At 37.8% G+C, this 21,043-nt stretch overlaps 1 protein-coding gene and 1 pseudogene across 2 annotated transcripts in view; one reads left to right on the forward strand and one right to left on the reverse strand.

Annotated features, from left to right (window-relative positions):
* Positions 1-4,315, forward strand: part of LOC100125092 (uncharacterized loc100125092) — a 97,204-nt gene extending 92,889 nt beyond the window's left edge. The window contains exon 2 of one of the 2 annotated variants that reach the window (XM_012965921.3): positions 2,123-4,315. In XM_012965921.3, the coding sequence (XP_012821375.1) occupies positions 2,247-3,191 (945 nt within the window). In that variant the 5' untranslated portion in view covers positions 2,123-2,246 and the 3' untranslated portion in view covers positions 3,192-4,315. 2 annotated transcript variants of the gene reach the window in all.
* Positions 4,316-14,663: 10,348 nt separating this feature from the next.
* LOC116412580 lies at positions 14,664-14,815 on the reverse strand (annotated as a pseudogene).
* Between the last annotated feature and the right edge of the window lie 6,228 nt (positions 14,816-21,043).

The following is a 21,043-nucleotide window of genomic DNA, read 5'->3' on the forward strand; positions in this document are numbered from 1 at the left end:
TGAGAGCTGCAGATTTGGGGGTAAGTGGGTTTGTAATTTCCCTATTTGATTTTCTACTGACATGGTGACTTGCTTATCTCCCCTGTTTGTAGCTCACTGGTTGTTACTTTCCATGTTTTTTATTTTGTGAATTTTCTGAATCTTTTATTCTTTTGTTTATATATGATTTATATGTGCCACTTACTGTATCTTATGCCATATATCTGACAACCACACCTTGTTGAATGCTATGGAGCTATATAGCTGTGGGATATATGATTTCAATGAATATGTTATATATTTCTTTGGTAACTGGAAAAAAATTGACCCTAAGGGAGATGCTCTTTGTTTAAATGAATCAACATTTTTATTTTTGAAAGCTGGACATTTAGGGGGTCACTTACTAAAGGTCATGTTTTTTTCATCATTCATATTATTTTGCACAAAAATAGGAATTTTTTGCTGAAAAAAAACAATTTTTGCCATTTATTATGTGTCAAAACTGTGACAAATCCAAAAGTAAAAATACTCAACCTAAAAGCTGTCAGGGTCTTGTAAAAGTCAGCGCAGCTGTCATATTTCAGTTGGCTAATCTTTCTTTGCTTCGTGCTTTTAGAGGTTTTGGGGGTTTTTGATTCTTTCATTTGTGGGACAAATAGTGTTTTTTTAATTTTTTTTTGTTTGTTCGTTTGATAAAAGGCTGTTTTAATAAATGACTTGGCATTCGTAGTTTTAGAGAAAATGAGTTTATACCAAAACCATGAATGTTTATGAGTACATTGTTGATAAATGGGCCTCCACATTGACTTTGATATTCAGGTTGTTTTGGTCGTATTATTTATCTACTGTAATTATTTTAAAATGCAATAAACCTAATATAATATTATTAAACCTATTACCTAGTATATTTAATTTAGTCGGACCCCTTTTTGGCAAGCTGTTTTGTTGATGCTGTTTAAGGGTGGCTGCTCACAGGGATTTATATATTCTCCCAAGGTGCAACCCAACTTTGTGCTCTGACTGAGTAGTTATTTATTGTTAATGTGCCCAATGCTTTTTTTATGGGCAGCAGAATATAACAAATAAGTACAGTTTATGGCACTATGGATGAAGGGTATGGGCATCCAAAAATACCTAAACATCATGTCCATCAGATACTTTAACGGAAATTACAATACAGGGTATTACTATCAATGGTGCCTTCCTTGTGACAACCTATCTATTACTGAGATATTGCCTCAACAGGCAGATAAACCATTATCCACAAACCCATAGCCTAAAGCCAGTGATGTTAGGTCGCAGGCAGGGAGAGCTGAACCCAAACCTGCCCGTGACCCGCAAGTGATGTGCCGAGGTCGGCCCGCACCCAACAACAAACCCGCAGGTAAACCAGCGGGTCCCACGGGTATCAGGCCAACCTGCCCATCACTAATACATGCTGCTATCATCCTCCTCATTAACTCATTTACAAAAAGGCGGGGCACAATGCAGTATACATTGAACCCTGCCCCATTTTTGTGACCCCTGCTGTCATACAGCCTGCATGTATGTTCTACAAAAGGGACTCCTTAGTTAAAAGCCTCTCTAAAAATAGAGCAAATAGCACCGTAGCTATGTAGCTCACCCAAGGAATACATGTGAAATAATGACACAGTAAGAGAATCATGAATATCTTGATAAACATTTTACCCCTCAGCTTTGGATAAATTTCACACATTCCATAGGTAAAACATCTGTATATTTTGTTGTGTAAAGGGTTCCATTTGTAATGAATAAGAATTAGTATTCAGCTTTACTATTTGAGGATGCTTGAAATAGATTCCCATCTGTTTTAGTGTCAGCTCTAACAAGCTTTGATGGCTGTTGGTTCTTGCATTTAACATGAATATATTTCATCTTTACAAGTGATAAAGCTTTCCAGGGACTGCAAGGTATTTATATTTAACCAAGAAAAGTGAAGCAGCAAGTTTAAAGTAGGGGAGCGAAATAGTAACTAGGGCAACGCTTGTCCCCATTCAGTGACACATTTAACCAAATGAGAAGTTAGAGTTGACTTGTCTCACAATGACATATGGGGTTAGTTTGGGACACTGAGTTACTACAAATATTTGTACTTATTTGATATTTTTTGTCTTCTTTCCAGATGCTTTTGAAAACCGTTTCCAGCCACCTGGCCTTTCCATCACAGACATCAAGATTAATGCTTCACAAATGTTTGGTAGCCCAGTCTAGCTTTATTTTGAACTGATATCTTCATTTTCCTCTACATGGCCATTCTACTGGTTTCCGCTCTACTTCTACTGACTCCAAGTCAGGTGGCCCCTGATGAGGATCTTCTGCTGAAGAATGTTTCCATTCTGGAGGTTCTCAAGTCTGAAGTAGGAGCACTCAGCAATACAAGTGAGCAGTATTCAACACAAGTCCAGCCACCCGGTACAAGCCATCATATACCTCAAACAATAATTGTAGGAGTCCGTAAGGGTGGCACCAGAGCGCTGTTGGAAATGCTGGACATTCATCCCAATATTGTGGTAGCGGCGACGGAAGTACATTTCTTTGACTGGGACGAGAATTACGTTAAAGGGATAGAATGGTACAGAAATCTGATGCCATTCTCCTACGAAAATCAAATTACTATTGAAAAGACACCGGGTTACTTTACCTCTCTACACGCGCCCGAGCGGATTCATGATATGAATAGTTCCATTAAACTGCTTATCATTTTGAGAGACCCCACCGAGAGGGTTATATCTGATTATACCCAAGTGTACTATAACAGACTGGAAAATCGTAAATCTGTGCAACGTTTTGAGGACATTGTTATTAAAAATGGCGCACTTAATACCAAATATAAAGCCATCCAAAGGAGCTTGTATGATGTGCACATGGAAAGATGGCTGAAATATTTCGATCTGAATCAGATTCATATTGTAGACGGCAACACTTTGATAAAACAGCCGCTTAAGGAGTTACAGAAGGTGGAGAAATTTCTTAATCTTCCACCAAAAATTGTATCTTCAAACTTCTACTTCAATCAGACCAAGGGGTTCTACTGCATTAGAAGTGACGGTAGAGAAAGATGTCTACATGAGTCCAAGGGCCGCCCACATCCTGTGGTGAACAGAACTGTTCTAGAACAGCTTTATTCTTACTTCAGAGAACATAATAGAAATTTTTATAAAATGGTTAATCAGTCTTTTGACTGGCACTGATGCAACTGTGACTTCAAGTACCCAGAAGGAAAGTAAGCTGTGACCTACACCTACAAGATGCTTGTACAGCTATTTTACATATACTTGAAGAAATGCACTTATTAGTCTACACAGTTTTATGAAGTTGTTTCTTAAGTTATAAGGCCATAAAATGGAAAATCGAATTTGATATTATTTGCACAATTATTCGATTTGAAACTATTTGTAAAGAATAAAAAAAAAAAAAGGGAAAAAATGCCACAAAATAAGTTAGCCAATCAGCAAGTACTTATCCTATCATGCCACCAGGTATTCTGATGGGTCCAGTTGACCATTTTGTTATTCCCATTAATAACATCAGTAAAATAAGATGAATCTAATGAAACCAAGTGTTACTTGTGTTGGTCTTATTAGTAAATCTTATTAACCTCCAAGTTAAATGGATATTATATTGGAGAATGCAGATTGTAGAAATGTGTAGATTCTAGCAGAACCATCTAATATTGCTGAACACTGGGTTTGGAACTGATGCCCAGAAACCTTTTACAATATTATTCAGACATTTGTTATTATTCAACAAAAGGAATGTAAGCCACCAGTGTCTTATTTATACTAACTTGAATTCCCCCATCTTCTATGAAGGTGTTTCTAATTACAGTTTTAGTCTGCCATTTAGCTGCCATTGTTGTAGGTTAGATGCAAACATTCCTTTATTATTTCCTATAGTTGTGTTTTTGCATTATTCTGCTTACAATAAGTGGGCATGGCTTAGAGGTCCATGACCAGCCAAGCTAGCCTGTAATTGTAACTCTCTATAGTACAAAAAACCTGGATATTGTCATCATAAAAAGAGCATATGAAATGTTAAAACTTGAAAGTATCCTAAGGCAACCAACCCTCTGAAGCCCCCCAAAAGTATCTTGGGTTCAGAAAATGACCCCTGTGGCTGTATTAATGTTCCCAATATGAATAATACTTGCTGTCTTTATCTTCACTGAGGAAACATTTTTTGACAGATATTGAACCTCGCTGGCTCTAAATTAGTTGATCTTTTTGTAGAACAGCATAATCCTCTTTAAAGGAGAAGGAAAGTCGTTTTGGCATTTTACTGCCAATAGAGTAAAGACCCCTAGAAGCTTTCTCTGCAGCTGCCATTTTATCTTGGTCTTTATAGCTTCCTGCTGTAGCTCTAGTTTTTATAGCTCAGATTACACATTCCTAAGGGAGGGGGGGGGAGTGAGTTTTATGAATTCTTATGGGAGGGGGAGCAGGAGAAGGGAGAGAGGAGAGAGCTGCCCAGACTCTGGCCCCGGGAATGAAGGATTTTTATGAGAGAGGAAGTCAGACACCCAAGAACATGTTTACAAAAAAGGAGACAAGAAATCCTGTGTTTCTTTTGATAGAGGACTTTTTTTTTTTTTGAGTGCTTATGGCTGTATTTACATACACCTTTCCGATAACGCTTACTTAGTATTTACCATTCCTTCTCCTTTAAGGTCCAAGTTTTATTTTCTCATACTATGCTGAAGAGCCCATTGCGATGGTGAAGTTAGAAACCTATGGTCTACTTTTTCATTATTATCTCTTTTAAGTAAAGTACCTAAAACACCTAAAGCAAAACTAAAATTTCTAATAGTAAACAAACGGTCAGTGTGCCCTTAATAGCTTATTCTACCACAGAACCGCATCATTTTCATAGTACTATGTTTTTGACTGGCTTATGTTGAGGCATACGTTTCCTTTAAAAATATTCCAATGTACATAAATACACCTGGTCCAGTGTAATATACTTATTGGTATATAGGTTCTCCCATTGGTATTTTTATACATGTATATAATAACCAGATATGCATTGTGTAGTAGAACTCGTTCTTAAACCAGTAATAATGGACTTTTGCTATAGTAAAAATGAAAATTAAGGTTTCTTATATTCCATATGTTGTGAGTCGATGTAAAGTAGATAATTTTGTAAAATTGCTAATGATCTATATTACGTCATTGTATTGGGAAAAGCACTAGTTTTAGCTACAGTCTCTAAAAGGAATAAATGTTTTAAGTACAGGTATTCTGATAGAGTAACAACATGTAAAACAGTTTTTGTAAATAAAGCCAGCTGGTGAAAGCTTCTGATGTGTTGTCAGGGGGTTCAGTTGACAGATATCATTAAGTTGGTTAACTCGTCTTCACTTAGTCTTTATGTCAGGCTTTCCTTTCAGTTCCAAGTCTCTTTTTTTAAAAAGTGGAAAGTCTTTAAAAAGTTTATGGGATTTCTAAGTTGACTGTAAGAATCCTGTTGAATACCGCCCTCTACGCTTTTAGGTGCGCGCAGTTACCAAAATGACTTCAGCCACAGTGATATAAAAGTCACGCCCAGTTTGTAAATCTGAATAAATCATTTTTGGAAATGTTGGTGTAAAAAAATATCTGTAAAAATGTTAGCGGTTACGACTAATTCTCAAAAAGGTCGTACATATAACACAAAAATAGCAAAATAGCCATGCTCACATTTTTAAAAAAATGGTCTGTAGACTGGGTTGGACTGGGCCGCCGGGACACCGGGGAAAAAACCCGGTGGCCCAGACCTGATCCTTGTTGCTGCTTCCCTTGGCCGCTGAGGTCCTCCCCTGATGCTTTTCACTTACATGCGCTCAGGGGAGGACTTCGGGAGGGTGGGGTACCTGCAGGCGGTTAGGGGGGAGCAGCAGGGGATAAAGCCAGTGGCGGCACATGGGGTGGCAGCTGCACACCCTAGTCCGGCCCTGTCTGAGGTGGGAAAATTATGTTAAATTGGTCTATGAAATATTCAGTGCAAAGGCAACATTTTTATACAACATTTTCCCTTACTGGCATTTTTGTGAATCCTCCCCCCATACAACAGATTTAAAAGGTATCTGTCAAGCAGATCTGTCACTAGCAATTCATATGCAAAGCTTATAGGAAATAATGGTGCTTAAAGTGATACTGACACGAAAAACAACTTTTTAAAATATGAATCTACATAAAAAGTTGCCTATAGGTCGTGTTGATCATTTTTTGCTGATAGGGCTGCTTTTGTAAGTAATTGTTACTTCAAATCCCAAAACCTGACTGTTTTGCCAACCTGACTGTCCCTTCTCAGCCTGTCAGTTATAGCTTCTAATGCTAACAGACATCTGCTGCGCAAATATGGCAGCCCCCTCATAGAGGAACATGGGAGATCAGATAGGGAATGTAAATGCTTGGACAAATACTTTTATGGCAAAATTATAAATAGCATGCAAACACAATGTTATGACAGATGTAAAAAAGGTTTCATTTCTGGTGTCAGTATCTCTTTAAGATACAAGAGGGTACATTGTCTCAGACTATATAGAGTTCTACAGTATTAGTGTTAGAGGATTGACAGATTTATTATTCCCACTTCTTTACCTTTATATATATATATACACACATACACTTATAAATATGGACAACCTGAAATACATGTAAAGGAGTTTTCCCCTTTCTGTCCAGACTAAGCACAAGATACAAAGATTTGCCCTTTCATAACATGGATTCCATAGCAGAACTGAATGAAGTGAAAATCTTGGACCTTGGATGAAACTGTTGGGTCATCACTTCTTCCTCATCAGGAAGCTCAGCTTCAGACATACTGTAACTGCTCAACCAATTGAGTTTCTGGGTCTATAAATTCTTATGAGATTTGTTCATCTGCCGAGTATAACATTCACATGCAATGAAATAATGTAATAATAAAGTTTAGATATTTGGCTCAAATGGCTCACCTTGTCCCACCATTTAAACAGAGCATTATCACAGCCTTATGATAATAAAATAGTAAGGTGTGCGCCACGTGATTTCAAATAAAGTATGCTTCCCGTCAAGTCACATGTCCATCAGTTCTAAATGATTGTGGTACCAATAGTTCATTAAAGCTGAACAGTAGCACTTCACTACACTGGGATGTGGCCCCTGGCTAAAGAACGGCAACCATTTTGCTCCTACTGTCCTCTCTCCATCTGTGAAAATGTATTGATATTTACATATTCTATAAGGTGATAGTAAAGTATCATTATCTGACCCACATTTATTTGTATGTAAATTTAGAGTGATTTGAAAATGGCAGATGGAGGAAATAAAACTTGATCTGGTTTAATCATGATCTTTTTTTAGATCAAATTTAGAAAAATGGTTGGATAAGAAAATGAATAAACCTGCCTCCCAATCTTCGACAATCATAAAAGAGAAAGAGTTTATAAGACAAAAATCAAACATTCCCCTCTGTTTTTGAGAATGCAGTATTTGTTCCCTCGTCACTACCTGACTATGTAAAAGTTTATTTATATAATAATAATGTGTTCCCCAAAATGGACTGGGAATTTATTTTTGTAAAAAGGGGATTCTAGGGTTTCTACTGGTACTGTGAGAGTCACACCCCAATCTAGAGGCAGAATACACTCTAATGGCTGAAAGTGTTGGAACTTAATGACAAAACGTTATCAAAATTGTTGGGCCAAAACATGTTGTTGGAATGTATTGAAAAAAATACTTCAACTGAAGAAAAAATAACATGAAGTCATGAATTTGTATTATCTGAAAATGTATAAAACCATATGGGCATTGGCTGCAATACAGATGATGAGAGTGTTGGCTTTCTGAGAGAGCAATAGTAAATTTACTACTGAGCAAATTGTAGAAAATGTTAAACTAAGCACAAATTCCCGGCGCAGATCTTTGCACGTAGGCAGCGTGTGGAGCATCACACTTTTAGCCCCATAACTTGTTATTCATGATTCACAAGGAACAAGCAGAAACTGCAGTGAATGCAAAGCTCATCCCAGGCCCTGGGCGTAAAGGAAAACTATACCCCCAGAATGAATACGTAACCAACATATAGTTTATATCATGTTAAGTGAACCATTAAAGAATCTCACCAAACTGGAATATACTGTATATATATATCAGTAAATATTGCCCTTTTACACCCTTTCCCTTGAGCCGCCATTTAGTGATGGGCTGGGTGCTCCCTCAGAGATCAGCTGACAGGAAATAATGCAGCTCTAACTGTAACAGGAAGTAGTGTGGGAGTAAAAGACAGAACTTTCTCCATTCATTGGCTGATGGGGCCTAGCATGTATGTGTGCCTTGTTTGTGTGCACTGTGACTCCTATGATCCCAGGGGGCGGCCCTTAATTCCTAAAATGGCAATTTTCTATTTAGTATTACCCAATGGCACATACTACTAAAAAAGTATCTTTTTCTGAAAATGGTTTATTTAGACGAAGCAGGGTTTTACATATGCAATATATTTTTATAGAGACCTACATTGTTTGGGGGTATAGTTTTCCTTTAACACCTACTCTTTTAACGCGACAATAACATTAATGGAGAAAATATATCTGATTTTACAAGTCTTGAATAGTAATATCTGATATGTTTTGCTACCTTGATATTTCTATTTCAAGCCGTTGGCTATTCATCTTCCAGTCTGATTTAAACCAATGCCTGGATGCTAGGGTAACTTGGACCCTCACAATCATGTAGCTGCTGAAATCCCAGTTTGGAATGCCGTATAACAAAAACCTAAACAATTTAAAAACCACAAAAATTAAAAAATAAAGGTTAGTTGAAGAATATCGTCTACATCTTACTAAAGGTTCATGTACAGGTGAACTACCTTTTTAAAAGACACTCTGCTGCCTTTTTAACACTTCTGCTGCCTTTTGAAGGCCCAGCAGCATGGTGTTCCTGGGAGATTGTGCTGCCATAGCATTCCGACAGTCAGCCTGTGATGGAAAGAACCTCATACAGGCTAAAGAAACCTGATGAATTACTTTTTGTGGAATTATTATTATTAACATTTATTTATAAAGCGCCAACATATTCCGCAGCGCTGTACAATAAGTGGGTTACATACATTGGACATACAGAGTAACATATAAAGCAATCAATAACCAATACAAGAGGTGAAGAGAGCCCTGCCCAAAAGAGCTTACAATCTGCAAGGAGAAAGGGTTGAGACACAAGGTGTGGGAATGGGCATGACCAGAGTTGTGAGAGGTGTATAACTTACAATATTGAAGTGATTAGTTATCAGTTAAAAACTGATAACTCACCAACGTTCCTGTGTCTGTGGTGATCAGAACACTTCCTTGTCAAACCAAATTTTTAAAAAGTATATTGAAAGAATTTTTGAAGTCTATGGAAATACCTTCCTACAATCAGTCATGAGTTTAACTAATCATCACTAGTCACTCACATGCAGTTGATCCTTTTCCACCTGAAACCAAGGCATCAGTCAGATGTGGGTGTATTTCCTCAGTATTCAACTACTATCTTAATAAAATAAGTTTGGCAACTTTATAAGATAAGATCTAAATTTTCACCACACTTTCTAAAAGATCACCTGTACAGAGCTCATAAGAAAAAAATATAATAAATATTCTGTCTACAGTCACGGCCCAATGTTAAGATAATATTGTTCCATTAGGGCCAACCAGTGGCTCAGGGGCAACATGTTGCTCCCCAACCCCTTGGATGTTGCTCTCAGTGCCCCCAAACCAGGGAGTTATTTTTGAATTCCTGACTTGGGGGCAAGTTTTGGTTGAATAAAAACAAGATTTCCTACCAAATAAAGCCCCTGTAAGCTGACAGTGTGCATAGAGGCTGCCTAATAGCCAATCTTAGCCCTTATTTGGCTCCTCCATGAACTTTTATGGTGCTTGTGTTGCTCTCCAAGTCTTTTTACATGTGACTGTGGCTCACAAGTGAGAAAGGTTGGGGACTCCTGCATTAGGGTAAACAAATGTTACCTTCCTTATGAATAAAGTATATGTCTCCTTTATATGACTATATAGCAGCATCCAATTCATTATTATCAGTATCATCTGAATGAAATAAATACGTCACGCAATTAGAAAATGACTCCACCTCCAATATTACACTTGTTCACCTTATTTATAATATTTTCTTGTGTTTTCTTGGATCAAAATGTCATCAACGCACTTTAAAATGATTTCAGTGTTGTATCATTGCAGCATTGAAAGTCCTATTCAATCGTTTTTCTCTTCCATCTCTATAAAGATGGTCTGTGTTGAGTTACGATTTCATTGATGTCTATATAAATAATACTCTTTAGCAAAATAGAAAAAATTACTGAATGCCTATTGTCTTTATGTATTATTCTCTAAATGTTCTTGAAGGATTTTAACCACCTTCATGTTCCATTCATCATCAAGTAATTGCCAATTTAGAAGAAGAACCCATCGTAAGGCCGCAGATTCTTGAAATGTTATACACCTTTTTTTTTCTGCAGATGAAATCATGGGAAATGGCCCTGACAACTTTTGAAACTTGAGTTGGAAAAAAAAAATATTGTAATATGTTGCATTCTTATTAACAATGTCCTGATGCAATAATGGATCTGTACGCAGTGCAGTCGTTTCTCTATAATGGAATACAAACATTTTCATTTAATAGTAGGGCTGTTCCAGTGTTTTGTGTGTTACATTTTATTTGTATTACCTTGTTGAGCCTTATATCGGCCTGTGACTAATGACTTTAATAGAAAACTGACACAGATAATTACAGCAATACACAATATAAAATGCTGCTTGAAGGGAAATCTATTCATTTGGAAACATTACTCTAATAATGCTAAATGCTCTATAGTATCGCTGGTAAAATGTGTCTTCTTTTTATTTCCATATACCCAGTCCTGCATTGCCAACCAATAAATACATAAAGCCAGATACAAACAGCTGTATATGCTATTAATATATAATAATCCATTATCATACAAAGTGATTGATCAATTATTGAAATGAAGAAGCTAGTGGGTTTTCAAAATCTGGGTTTTATTATAAATTGGAATCAGATAGAAACACATTACTGCCAAGAAAGTATTCAGGGCTTCTCTATCGAAATCAGTGTTTAACAGAAAGGAAAAAATTGCCCCTAATGACTTTCATAGAAATTTGATATAAATAACTAAAAGGAGGATAATCTGTTGCCCAGTCAAAACTATGGCTATTATGGGATACAGCTACTACTGCGCCAAAACATTTGAGGAATGAATACAAACATGTAAAAAGCCTCTTTAAAGAAGAAGGAAAGTCATTTTGGCATTTTACTGCCAATAGGTTCACCACATTAGTGCCACCTAGAACACTATATTTATTCTGCAATAATACTATACCTGAGTAAAGAGCCCTATAAGCTCGCTCTGATAGCAGCTGCCATTTTAGCTTGGTCTTTGTAGCTTCCTGCTGCAGTTATAGCCATTGGAAGCTCAGATCACACATTCCCAAGGGTGGGGGAAGTGAGTTTTATGAATTCTTATAGGAGGGGGGAGCAGGAGAAGGGAGAGTGAGGAGAGAACTGAGTAGACTTGTGCCCCAAACCTGAAGGAGCCCTAAAAGAGAGGAAGTCAGATACTGAAGAACATGTTCCCAAAAAAGGAGACAAGAAATCCTGTGTTTCTTTTGATAGAGGACTCTGTGAGTGCTTATGGCTGTATTTACATAGACCTTTCTGATAAAGCGTACTTAGTTCTTACCTTTCCTTCTCCTTTAACCTTGCATATTAAAATGGCAGTAGGCTCGACTAGCCCTACAACCGTACAAGAACACTCAGCTTTTAAGTAACTGTAAAAAACAAAGATGGAATTCCACTGAGAGAGATGGAATTCAACTGAGAGTTTTCTTGTGGACCTATCTTCTTGACTGTAAAACATGGGAGAGTACATTTGACCCTGATTTGTAATGAGAGTATTGCTTTGACCTATTAAGGATGGGTTAACAAAAATATGTAGACCAAGGTCATTCTCTATGCTATGGGTTTTCTAATCCAATAAAAGTGTCAATGGGTGAGCCCCACCCTGTTGTCATAGGAGCTTAAAAATGAGTGGGAAGGGTTTAACGGCATAAATCATCCTGGTTTTGATATAAGCCGAGTTAAAAGGATTCTGCCGTGATTTTTATGAAGTAGTTTAATTCCTAAATTACACTGTTTACATAGAAAATAATTCACTCTACCATTTAGAATGTTATTCTTGAACCAACAAATATATATTTTTTTGGTTTTAATATTGGTGTGTAGGCACCATCTCAGTGCATTGTGCCTGAGTCTGAGCTTCCAGAAGGAGCCAGCGCTACACAATACACCATAATATTATTGGGTGGTAACCACTTGCGCTGGTTTATCCATGATGCTTTCCATTCAAGTCAACTGGAAGAAATCCTGGGCAAGTAGCAAAATGTTAAGTTAAATTAAATTGTAGGCATAAAATAGGTGAGGAAAGAAAAAAAATAGATAGGTTCAAAATAATCAACATGTGAAGTCTTGGGGCTTCTTATTGCGCGTGAACACCACAAAGCACATAATGTATTAGTTCAACCTGAGGAAAAAGGAACTCGGGGCCACAGGGTAAGTGCAAAGCATTGAGCCATATTTATTTACAAATCAGCGCATAACATTTTTGGGGTAGACAACCCTTCTTCAGGTATAAAGGGGCTCCAGTATGAACAAAATTACTGCGCTTACCCATTGGAAATACATGTTGGTAGCCCATAATAACATAAAGTAATAGGCAAAGTCAATCATACCTGTATATGGTTTTTAACCACAAATATAAAGGCATTTGTGGCCAAAAAAAAAGCTATTCACTCAAAAATTCTCTGAATGAATATCCCTGTATCCAGCAAACAAACACTCTGCAAATGTTTATGTACATTTAAGCATATTTCCTAGCAACTGTTTAATAAATATGCATGCCGAGGAAGCACGCCTCACACAAGGTGCCAGACACAAGCTTCTGGTGCGTAAATTTCTATTTTAAAATTATTCTTAAATTTTTGTGTATACAATGCCAATGTTGTTTGCCACCTGCTGAATCTGAGCAGCAAAGTGTGGCAGTTAGTGACGAATTCACAGTACAACAGCACAGTCTTAAAGGAAAACTATACCCCCTGAATGAATACTTAACCAACAGAGAGTTTTTATTATATTAAGTGGCCTATTAAAGAATCTTACCAAACTGGAATATATATATCAGTAAATATTGCCCTTTTACAGCCTTTCCCTTGAGCCGCCATTTAGTGATGGGCTGGGTGCTCCCTCAGAGATCACCTGACAGGAAGTAATGCAGCTCTAACTGTAACAGGAAGTAGTGTGGGAGCAAAAGACAGAACGCTGCCCATTAATTGGCTGATGGGACCTAGCATGTATGTGTGCTTTGGCTTGTTTGTGTGCACTGTGAATCCTATGATCCCAGGGGGGGGCGGCCCTTAATTCTTAAAATGGCAATTTTCTATTTAGGATTACCCAATAGCACATACTTCTAAAAAAGTATATTTTTCTGAAAATGGTTTATTTATATGAAGCAGGGTTTTAAATATGAGCTTGTTTATGCAATATATTTTTATAGAAACCGACATTGTTTGGGGGGTATAGTTTTCCTTTAATGTAAGAGAAGACGGTTCCCAATGTGAGTTGGTACTGTGATTCCTGACTGTTGCTAATTCTCCTTGATGAAGTGGCTGGTTTAGCAGCGCTCATGGGATACTGTATGCTTGGACTCCAACAGCTGCTCTAATGCAGTGCATGATGCAGTAGAGAGCAGACCCAGACAAATGCCTGCCAGTCACAGTGCGGTCAGCATCAGTAGAGTTTCAGGGTTATAGTGCTATGTTCTGCTACACTACAGGGATGGGATCTGTTATGCAGAATGTTTGGGACCTGGGGATTGCAGAATAAGGGGTCTTTCCGTATTGTGGATCTCCATACCTTAATCCTAGTAAAAAAATAATTTAAACATGAATCAAGGGTTGTTTTGCCTCCAATAAGGATTAATTATGTAAAAAAAATAACGTGCAACAATTTTTTTTTGACATGTGACATTTTCGGTGTTTCTCAAATTTTTTGCAGTTTTACAAATCTTTTCTTTGCAAATTATTCGGTGAAGCAGAACGGGACAGATTTGCTCATCACTACTCAGGAATAAACAAATGATTAAGGTTGACGAGACTGCCTCATACAGATACAAGTAAACAAAAGGAATTCTGGGAATGAATTCCAAACTCCTAAAAAAAAATCCTATTTACATGGGTTTATCCTATAGGCTAAAAGCTCACCCACTGGGTTTAAAGCTGAAGCCAGGATAATAGCTGATCAGATTCCCAACTACAGACCGGTTTCGATGTTGAGTCATCCCCTGTGAGTCCTACCCGAAGGTATGGGCTCCGATGCCTTTGCCAATGAACAGCATGTGCAGGCAGATCCACCTTCGCCAATGCTAGGGTGAGAACCACCAAGTCTTGGCCTATGGTCAAGCCCAGAGGACTATGACTATCCAGGGTGCACAAATCAAACACTAAAAGAGTGCAGAAGTGTACGGGTGCAATGCCATTCGCTTTAGTAAGGCTCCAGCTGGCAGCTGGAAAGGAAAAAAAAGGAAAATACCTCCCGCCCGCCTAATGGCTGGGGAAAAGGAAGTGAAGCATGATTAGGCAGAAGGAGCATGTGCGAAGCCCCCAACAAAAAATAAGTCAGCAGCTCTTCCCTAATGGGAACACAGCTCCTCCGCTTTCATCAAGCTTCAGCACAATTAGCAATAATCACGCCTCGGTTGGACCTCATTGGCTATGATACTGCCACTGCGTAAAGCTGACTACAGATCGTTTTCGCTTTTCTTGAGGCTCATCAGTGTAGTGCAGGGTTTTCTGATCAGCTTAGGTAGAGTCACCGTGTGGTTTAGCAAACAAATCATTAAGGTCGAGGAGACCGCCTCATGCAGATACAAGTAAACAAAAGGAATTCTGGGAATTAATTCCAAACTCCTTAAAAAAAATCCCATTGACATGGGTTTATCCTATAGGCTGAAGCTCACCCACTGGGTTTTAAAGCAGAAGCCAGGATAATAGCTGATCAGATTCCCATATTATATGAAAAGCCAAACTATTTTAAATAGGAATAAGAAACCAATTGGAAAAAAAGCTCAAACATAGTAAAATCACATTCTACCTACCTTATTTTCAATAAATCTGGGAGTTGAACTTTGAAAATTTAACTCCCATTGACTTCTACATGAACTTGCCAGTCTTCAGATGCCAAATTTTATCATTTCAGTAAACGAGGGGGGGATGGGGTTAACTTTTAGTAAACCTCAAAAATTCAAGTTCACAAAACTCAAATTAGAATGCACAATTTTTGCCCTAAAAAGCTTGAATCACTGTAAAAACTCAAAATCGTATTCTGATAAAGCTGCCCCTAAGTGTTTCCTAAACTGTGGAACTGGCCACCCTGGGGGACACAGAGGAATGGCAGGGTTGTGGAGATGCGTGGAGACTGCCCATTTGCTAGGTACATAGGAATAGCCATTTGCTCTCCTCCTATAGGTCACTATATTGGGCTAAATGATCATTTGCTATAATCTATGGGGGCCTTGCCCAAGTATTAGACCTTAATGCAGAGCTGAAAGCCATGTTACTGGCATCCAACTTATGTCTATAATGAGTAACTTAATTGTTTACATTCAGGGGCGTATTTCTTAAAAATCAAGATCATGGTTTTTTTTCTGCGATCAGGATATTTATCCAGTCTCAAATATTTCTACAAATTGAATTGAAAAAGTAGTGAGCTCAAAGTTAGTAAACTTCTGCAGAAGTCACTGGGAGGTAATATTATATTATATGAAAATCCAACATGGAACATAATAAATAGTAAAATGCGATTTTTACTGCATTTGAGTTTTTTCACTTGATTTAAGGTGATGAAGTTTTACAGATTGAAAGTTTTCTTCATAAATGTACTGGGAATTGGGTTAATTCTACTTTTTGTGAAAATTGAAAAATCCCAAAAGTTTAAATTTTAGTAAATGTTCCTCTCTGTGTCTATGCTAACCTCCTCCATAGTCCATTCCCATCTTACATAAATCTGCCATACAGTATAACCACTGAAATACCCCATTGGACAGACTTTTCCACCAAACATTATAAAACAGAATACACGTTCCTAGCAGAGAGAATGTAGGGGAAGAGAATTCTCTACTCTGCCATACTGTTCATTCTTACATGTTGCCAGCAGGTGTCAGATACATCCCAGCAGCAGCTATTGTGCTATTCCTTGTAACAGAATGAGTAAATGTGAGAACATCTATATTAATCTTTACTGTATGGGGTATATTTATAGAGGCTGAAAACAGAGCTCAGCACAGTTCAATATACACTAGTAGAGGATATGCAAGGAGCATAGTTAATACGAGATGAAGAGACCATTTGAGAAATAAGTCCCTAAAATATCTTATACACGTGACTAGAGAACTATGAAATTTCTCTCTGTTGAACAGCGGCAAGCTCTTTGATAAATGTGCCTCTATATCGTCTCATCACTACTTAGATATAATCATAGGAGGATGCAATGCTTAGACTGTAGGGATGCACTGAATGCAGCATTTGATTTGGGATTTGGCCAAGATTTGGCCTTTTTCAGCAGGATTTGGAATGTGCCTAGGTTGATTTTTGTCCAGTTTCAAAACGTTGAAACCCAGACAGAATTTTTTTACGCTGGACAAACCATTGAGTCCTTAGCAATTAAAGTGTTTGACATTGCATTTAGGTTATTTTACCAAAGTGCATAACCGTGCATTGATCAACATTGGACCTCATTTGCCAATTTGCTGCCCAGTACACCAGTTTAGTCAGCACACTTGTACCTAAGGAAGCCATAAGCTTTGTGATAAAATGCACATGCAGTTCCATTCATTTTGGCAAACTGGACGCAACTGCAGTAGTAGTAAGTAGTAGTAGTAAGTGCATCACCCCTGTATAGTGTTGCAGGAATTTTGTGAAAAACTGCTGCATTGTGGGTAAAAACATGAAGACTGAGCTTGAAATTGCACTTTGCTCACTGCACTTGTTGATGTAAATAAGCCCGATTCTGTTTTAGACCAATATTCTTTAATTTATTCAGTAACAGAGGCTCACAAAGCATATATTTATATGATACCCTTTTCTACTCAACATTGAGTAAGTGAATAGTGTGGATAAAACAGGACCAGATTTATAGGTAGCATAATCATGTTGGTCTTCTTCTCTTTGTACCCATGGTAACCACAAAATGGTTCCCAATTCATGAAAAACCAAATCTTTTATTCAACTCGACAGACCCAAAATTAAAATTTCATACATTTCTTGGCATTATAATAATTAAGACAGTGAAGAAGGTTTATTGGGCCTATTTATAAATGAGATATCATAAAATAAGAGACATTTCACGCACCTGTTGCAACGCTATACATAATGCATAGTGCTAACTGTCTAATGTAATCAATTATATGTAATTAGAATGCAGGTGAAGTGAGATGAAGATGGGTAAAAATGAACAAAATGCAAAAGTACTTAAAGTGAAAGTAATGAAACATTTCAAATCTATAGTATTTTCTGATTCAAATAAGCATTATGTTAAAAATAGTGGTAATAATAATAATAATCCCGCAAAAGCAATATTACCCCTGCCCCAGGGAATACTGTATTTCCTTGAAATTAGCTTTCCTTTCAGGTTATGTAAAGCACGCATTGGGGGGGATATATCAATGTTCAAGTTTGACTTTTTTCACGATTTGATCACTGTGGGGATTAAAGGAGATGTAAATGTTAAAGATAAAAAGCACATATTTAGCATTAGAACAGTTGACAGGACAGTTTACACTACCTTAATATGTAATATAACGTTCCCTTATTTGCCCCATGTCCAGCACTTACCCTGGCTTCTTTCTCTCAGATGCACCATCTTAAAAAGTTTTCAACAAGGAGCACACAAGCCCCCACCCTCCGGAGAAGCAGGCGCGCGTCTCCTTTCCTTGCACTGGTGCGCACTTCTCTAATACCAGCGCGCACCTTGCAGGAGAGACGTGCGCCTGCTCACTGAGATTGCGCTTTTATTTGAAAATCAGGGGCTGCAAGGGGCTCTGCAACCAAGTGCCTACGGGGAGACGTGGGTTCAGCCGTGGGTCCGTCAGCCCCTCCACCTCCCACTCTCAGCTGTTGCCTTCACACAGCCCGGAATAAGGGTGCTGTTTATGCAAAAAATATGGGGGTACCACAAACTTTCAGGGGCACATAACAGACTTTTATATGTGGCTGGAGGGGTGTAAGTGAATCAGACAGGCAATTGGCTGATTGTAATCCACTTTGCAGAAGCCAGTCTCTCCTACTGGGGACTAAGGTGCAGCAAACAGCTGGGTCCCCTGCTGCCATGGCCCCCCGAAACTGCTGGGTCTGCTGTGCATTAAGTTCCTGATTCTGGTCCTGGTGCTGCTGCTCCCTTCTGGAATGAACTAGAACGAGCAGTGACTCGCGCACGAGCTTTGGAAAAAAAAAAAAGCCTGCTCATACACAGGCTGGCTCCTACATGATGGTTCACAGGACAACAGCTTGATTGGAGTTATATATTTATGTAAAGTCTTATCCCTGATAATGGTGGATCCAGGTGCTCATGCCCCAGACCTTCAGTATGGCCTATGATTAAGTACCCTCTAGGTACGAAACGCGTAAGGCTACTGCTGTTGTTTTATGGATTAAAATAAAACATTAACTTTTATTAAGACCACAGGCTGCTGTTCTAGACTTTATTCACATTTTTTCGGATACCAGATGTGCCTGCCTGCTGTTTTTGTTCCTGTATATTCCACAGGCTGGCTCCTGCTGCCTCCAGGCATGCACAAAAGGGCTCTCTCCACTCCGACAAGTTGTCGGTGTAGTGAGAGACCTGAACAGGAAGTGGGGGCGAAGCTTCACTCTCAACAAGGAAGGGGTGGAATAGAGCAGACTGTAACTCAGCAACCAGGTAAGAAAGAACAGAGGGACAAAGGCAGGCAATTCTGGAAAGCTGTTTAGAGTAATTTTAATAAAAAAAAAAAAAGGTTTACTTATTCTTTAAGCTCTTTAGGTGGAAGCGCCAGATCCTTTCACCCAGATAAGAGACCGGTACACAGGGTTTCAAGCTGAATTCCGGTGTGTGAATGAACTGGCCTGAATCAACTGAACTATAGAAAAAAATCCATATCATGTATGGCAGCTTGTACAGTATCCATCCATTTCAGCCACAGACCAATGGGTCTGATACAGAGGAGTAAAGGCCAGCGTATGGCCACCTTTACAGTACAGATGTTGCATATGCACAAATATGAACACGGCATATTTCAGGTGTATATTTTATTGGGATACCTCTGCATTCATGTACAACAAAGTTTCTATAACATTTTATTACGTTTAACTCCCAGAGTGTAGGAGTGAGTTTTGTTACCCAAGAATTGATTTAAAATTAATTATTCACCCTATTTTACAAAAAATTTTTTTTTAAAAAAAAAGGAAGAATTGCAACCAAAACAACATGGGAACCATTTAATAAGATTTGATTCTAAGATATCAATTTCAAAGCGGACACTTTATAGTAAAATGAAAGGAAATCAACATGTGAGTAAAACCAGTAAAGGCTTAGCATAGACATTAGCTGCAGTCATTTAAAAGACCTTAATTGAAACTACATTTCCTTTTTGATAAGGACCAGTTAGAGGCAGTATTTCTATATACAGTTGTGGGACCGGTTATGCAGATTGCTTGGGACCTTGAGTTTTCCAGATACTTTTTATTATATGCTTTTTTATTACTTTGCTTTCTATTTAGGCCCTCCTCTATTCATATTCCTGTCTCTCTTTCAAAGTATTGCCTGGTTGTTAGATAAACCGGGCCCTAGCAATTAGATAGTTCCTTAATTTCTAAACTGGAAAGCTAAATAAAAATTGCAAATAAAATATAAAGACCAAGAGCTATTTAAAAAAAGCACTATCTACATTATACTAAATTAAAGGTGAACAACCCCTTTAGTTATATCATATTTCTTATGAAGTACAATATACTAGAAAAAAGTAAACGTTTTTTAAAAGTACATTTTTTTATGAAATTGGAGTTTATGGGAAATTACCTTTCCATTATTAGAATTTTCTGGATAATGGGTTTTCAGATAATGGATCCTATTCCTGCTCTTTTGGGCAGGGCCCTCTTCACCTCTTGTATCGGTTATTGATTGCTTTATATGTTACTCTGTACGTCCAATGTATGAACCCCACTTATTGTACAGCACTGCGGAATATGTTGGCGCTTTATAAATAAATGTTAATAATAATAATAATAATAATATTCTATGTCTTTCTCCCAGTATCAGACTGCTAACACTAAATACCTTTCGGCACACTTTATGGTACGACTGGGAAGTCTAAATGGAACTAACTTTTCGCTGATGATAGTGCTCTATTTCCAAGAAACATTCATTTTATGAAGTAACAGGTTAAACAGTTGCCTGCATTGTTGTATGAGGTCAAACATTATGAATTTTTAAAAACCAACCGATCTGAGAGAAATGCTAGAGAAATTCATATTATAAAATTTAATGTTAACCTGATTTATTTATAACATTAAGTCGCCATTTTTCATTCTTTTTTTTTTTATCCCCCCTCCCAAACAATTGATGGGATTGACCTTAATGATTATAGCTTTTGAATACTGAATACTAAGTTCCTACTTCATGTGTCTGCTTGAACTTGATATATAATGATTTTGCCCTTCAGCCGTTTCCATTAAATCATGTTTAGATTTAAAGTAAAATGCTAATGCACAAAAGTCCAGGAAAAGGCTTTGAATATACAAAAACCCAGTCATATGCGCACAGCCATATCAATATATTAAAGTTAAAAAAAAGATGTTTAGCAATGTATAGCAGTATGTTAAAGTCGACCGGCTGTGTCAGTCAGCCCTGGCCTGGCCAGGTCTCCATTAGAGGGATCACCTGACAGAAATTAAGAATTCCTGGAGCTGAGCTTAAGGCTGATGCCACATACA

The sequence above is a fragment of the Xenopus tropicalis genome, chromosome 7 (assembly GCF_000004195.4).
Source record: "Xenopus tropicalis strain Nigerian chromosome 7, UCB_Xtro_10.0, whole genome shotgun sequence".
Classification (NCBI taxonomy): domain Eukaryota; kingdom Metazoa; phylum Chordata; class Amphibia; order Anura; family Pipidae; genus Xenopus; species Xenopus tropicalis.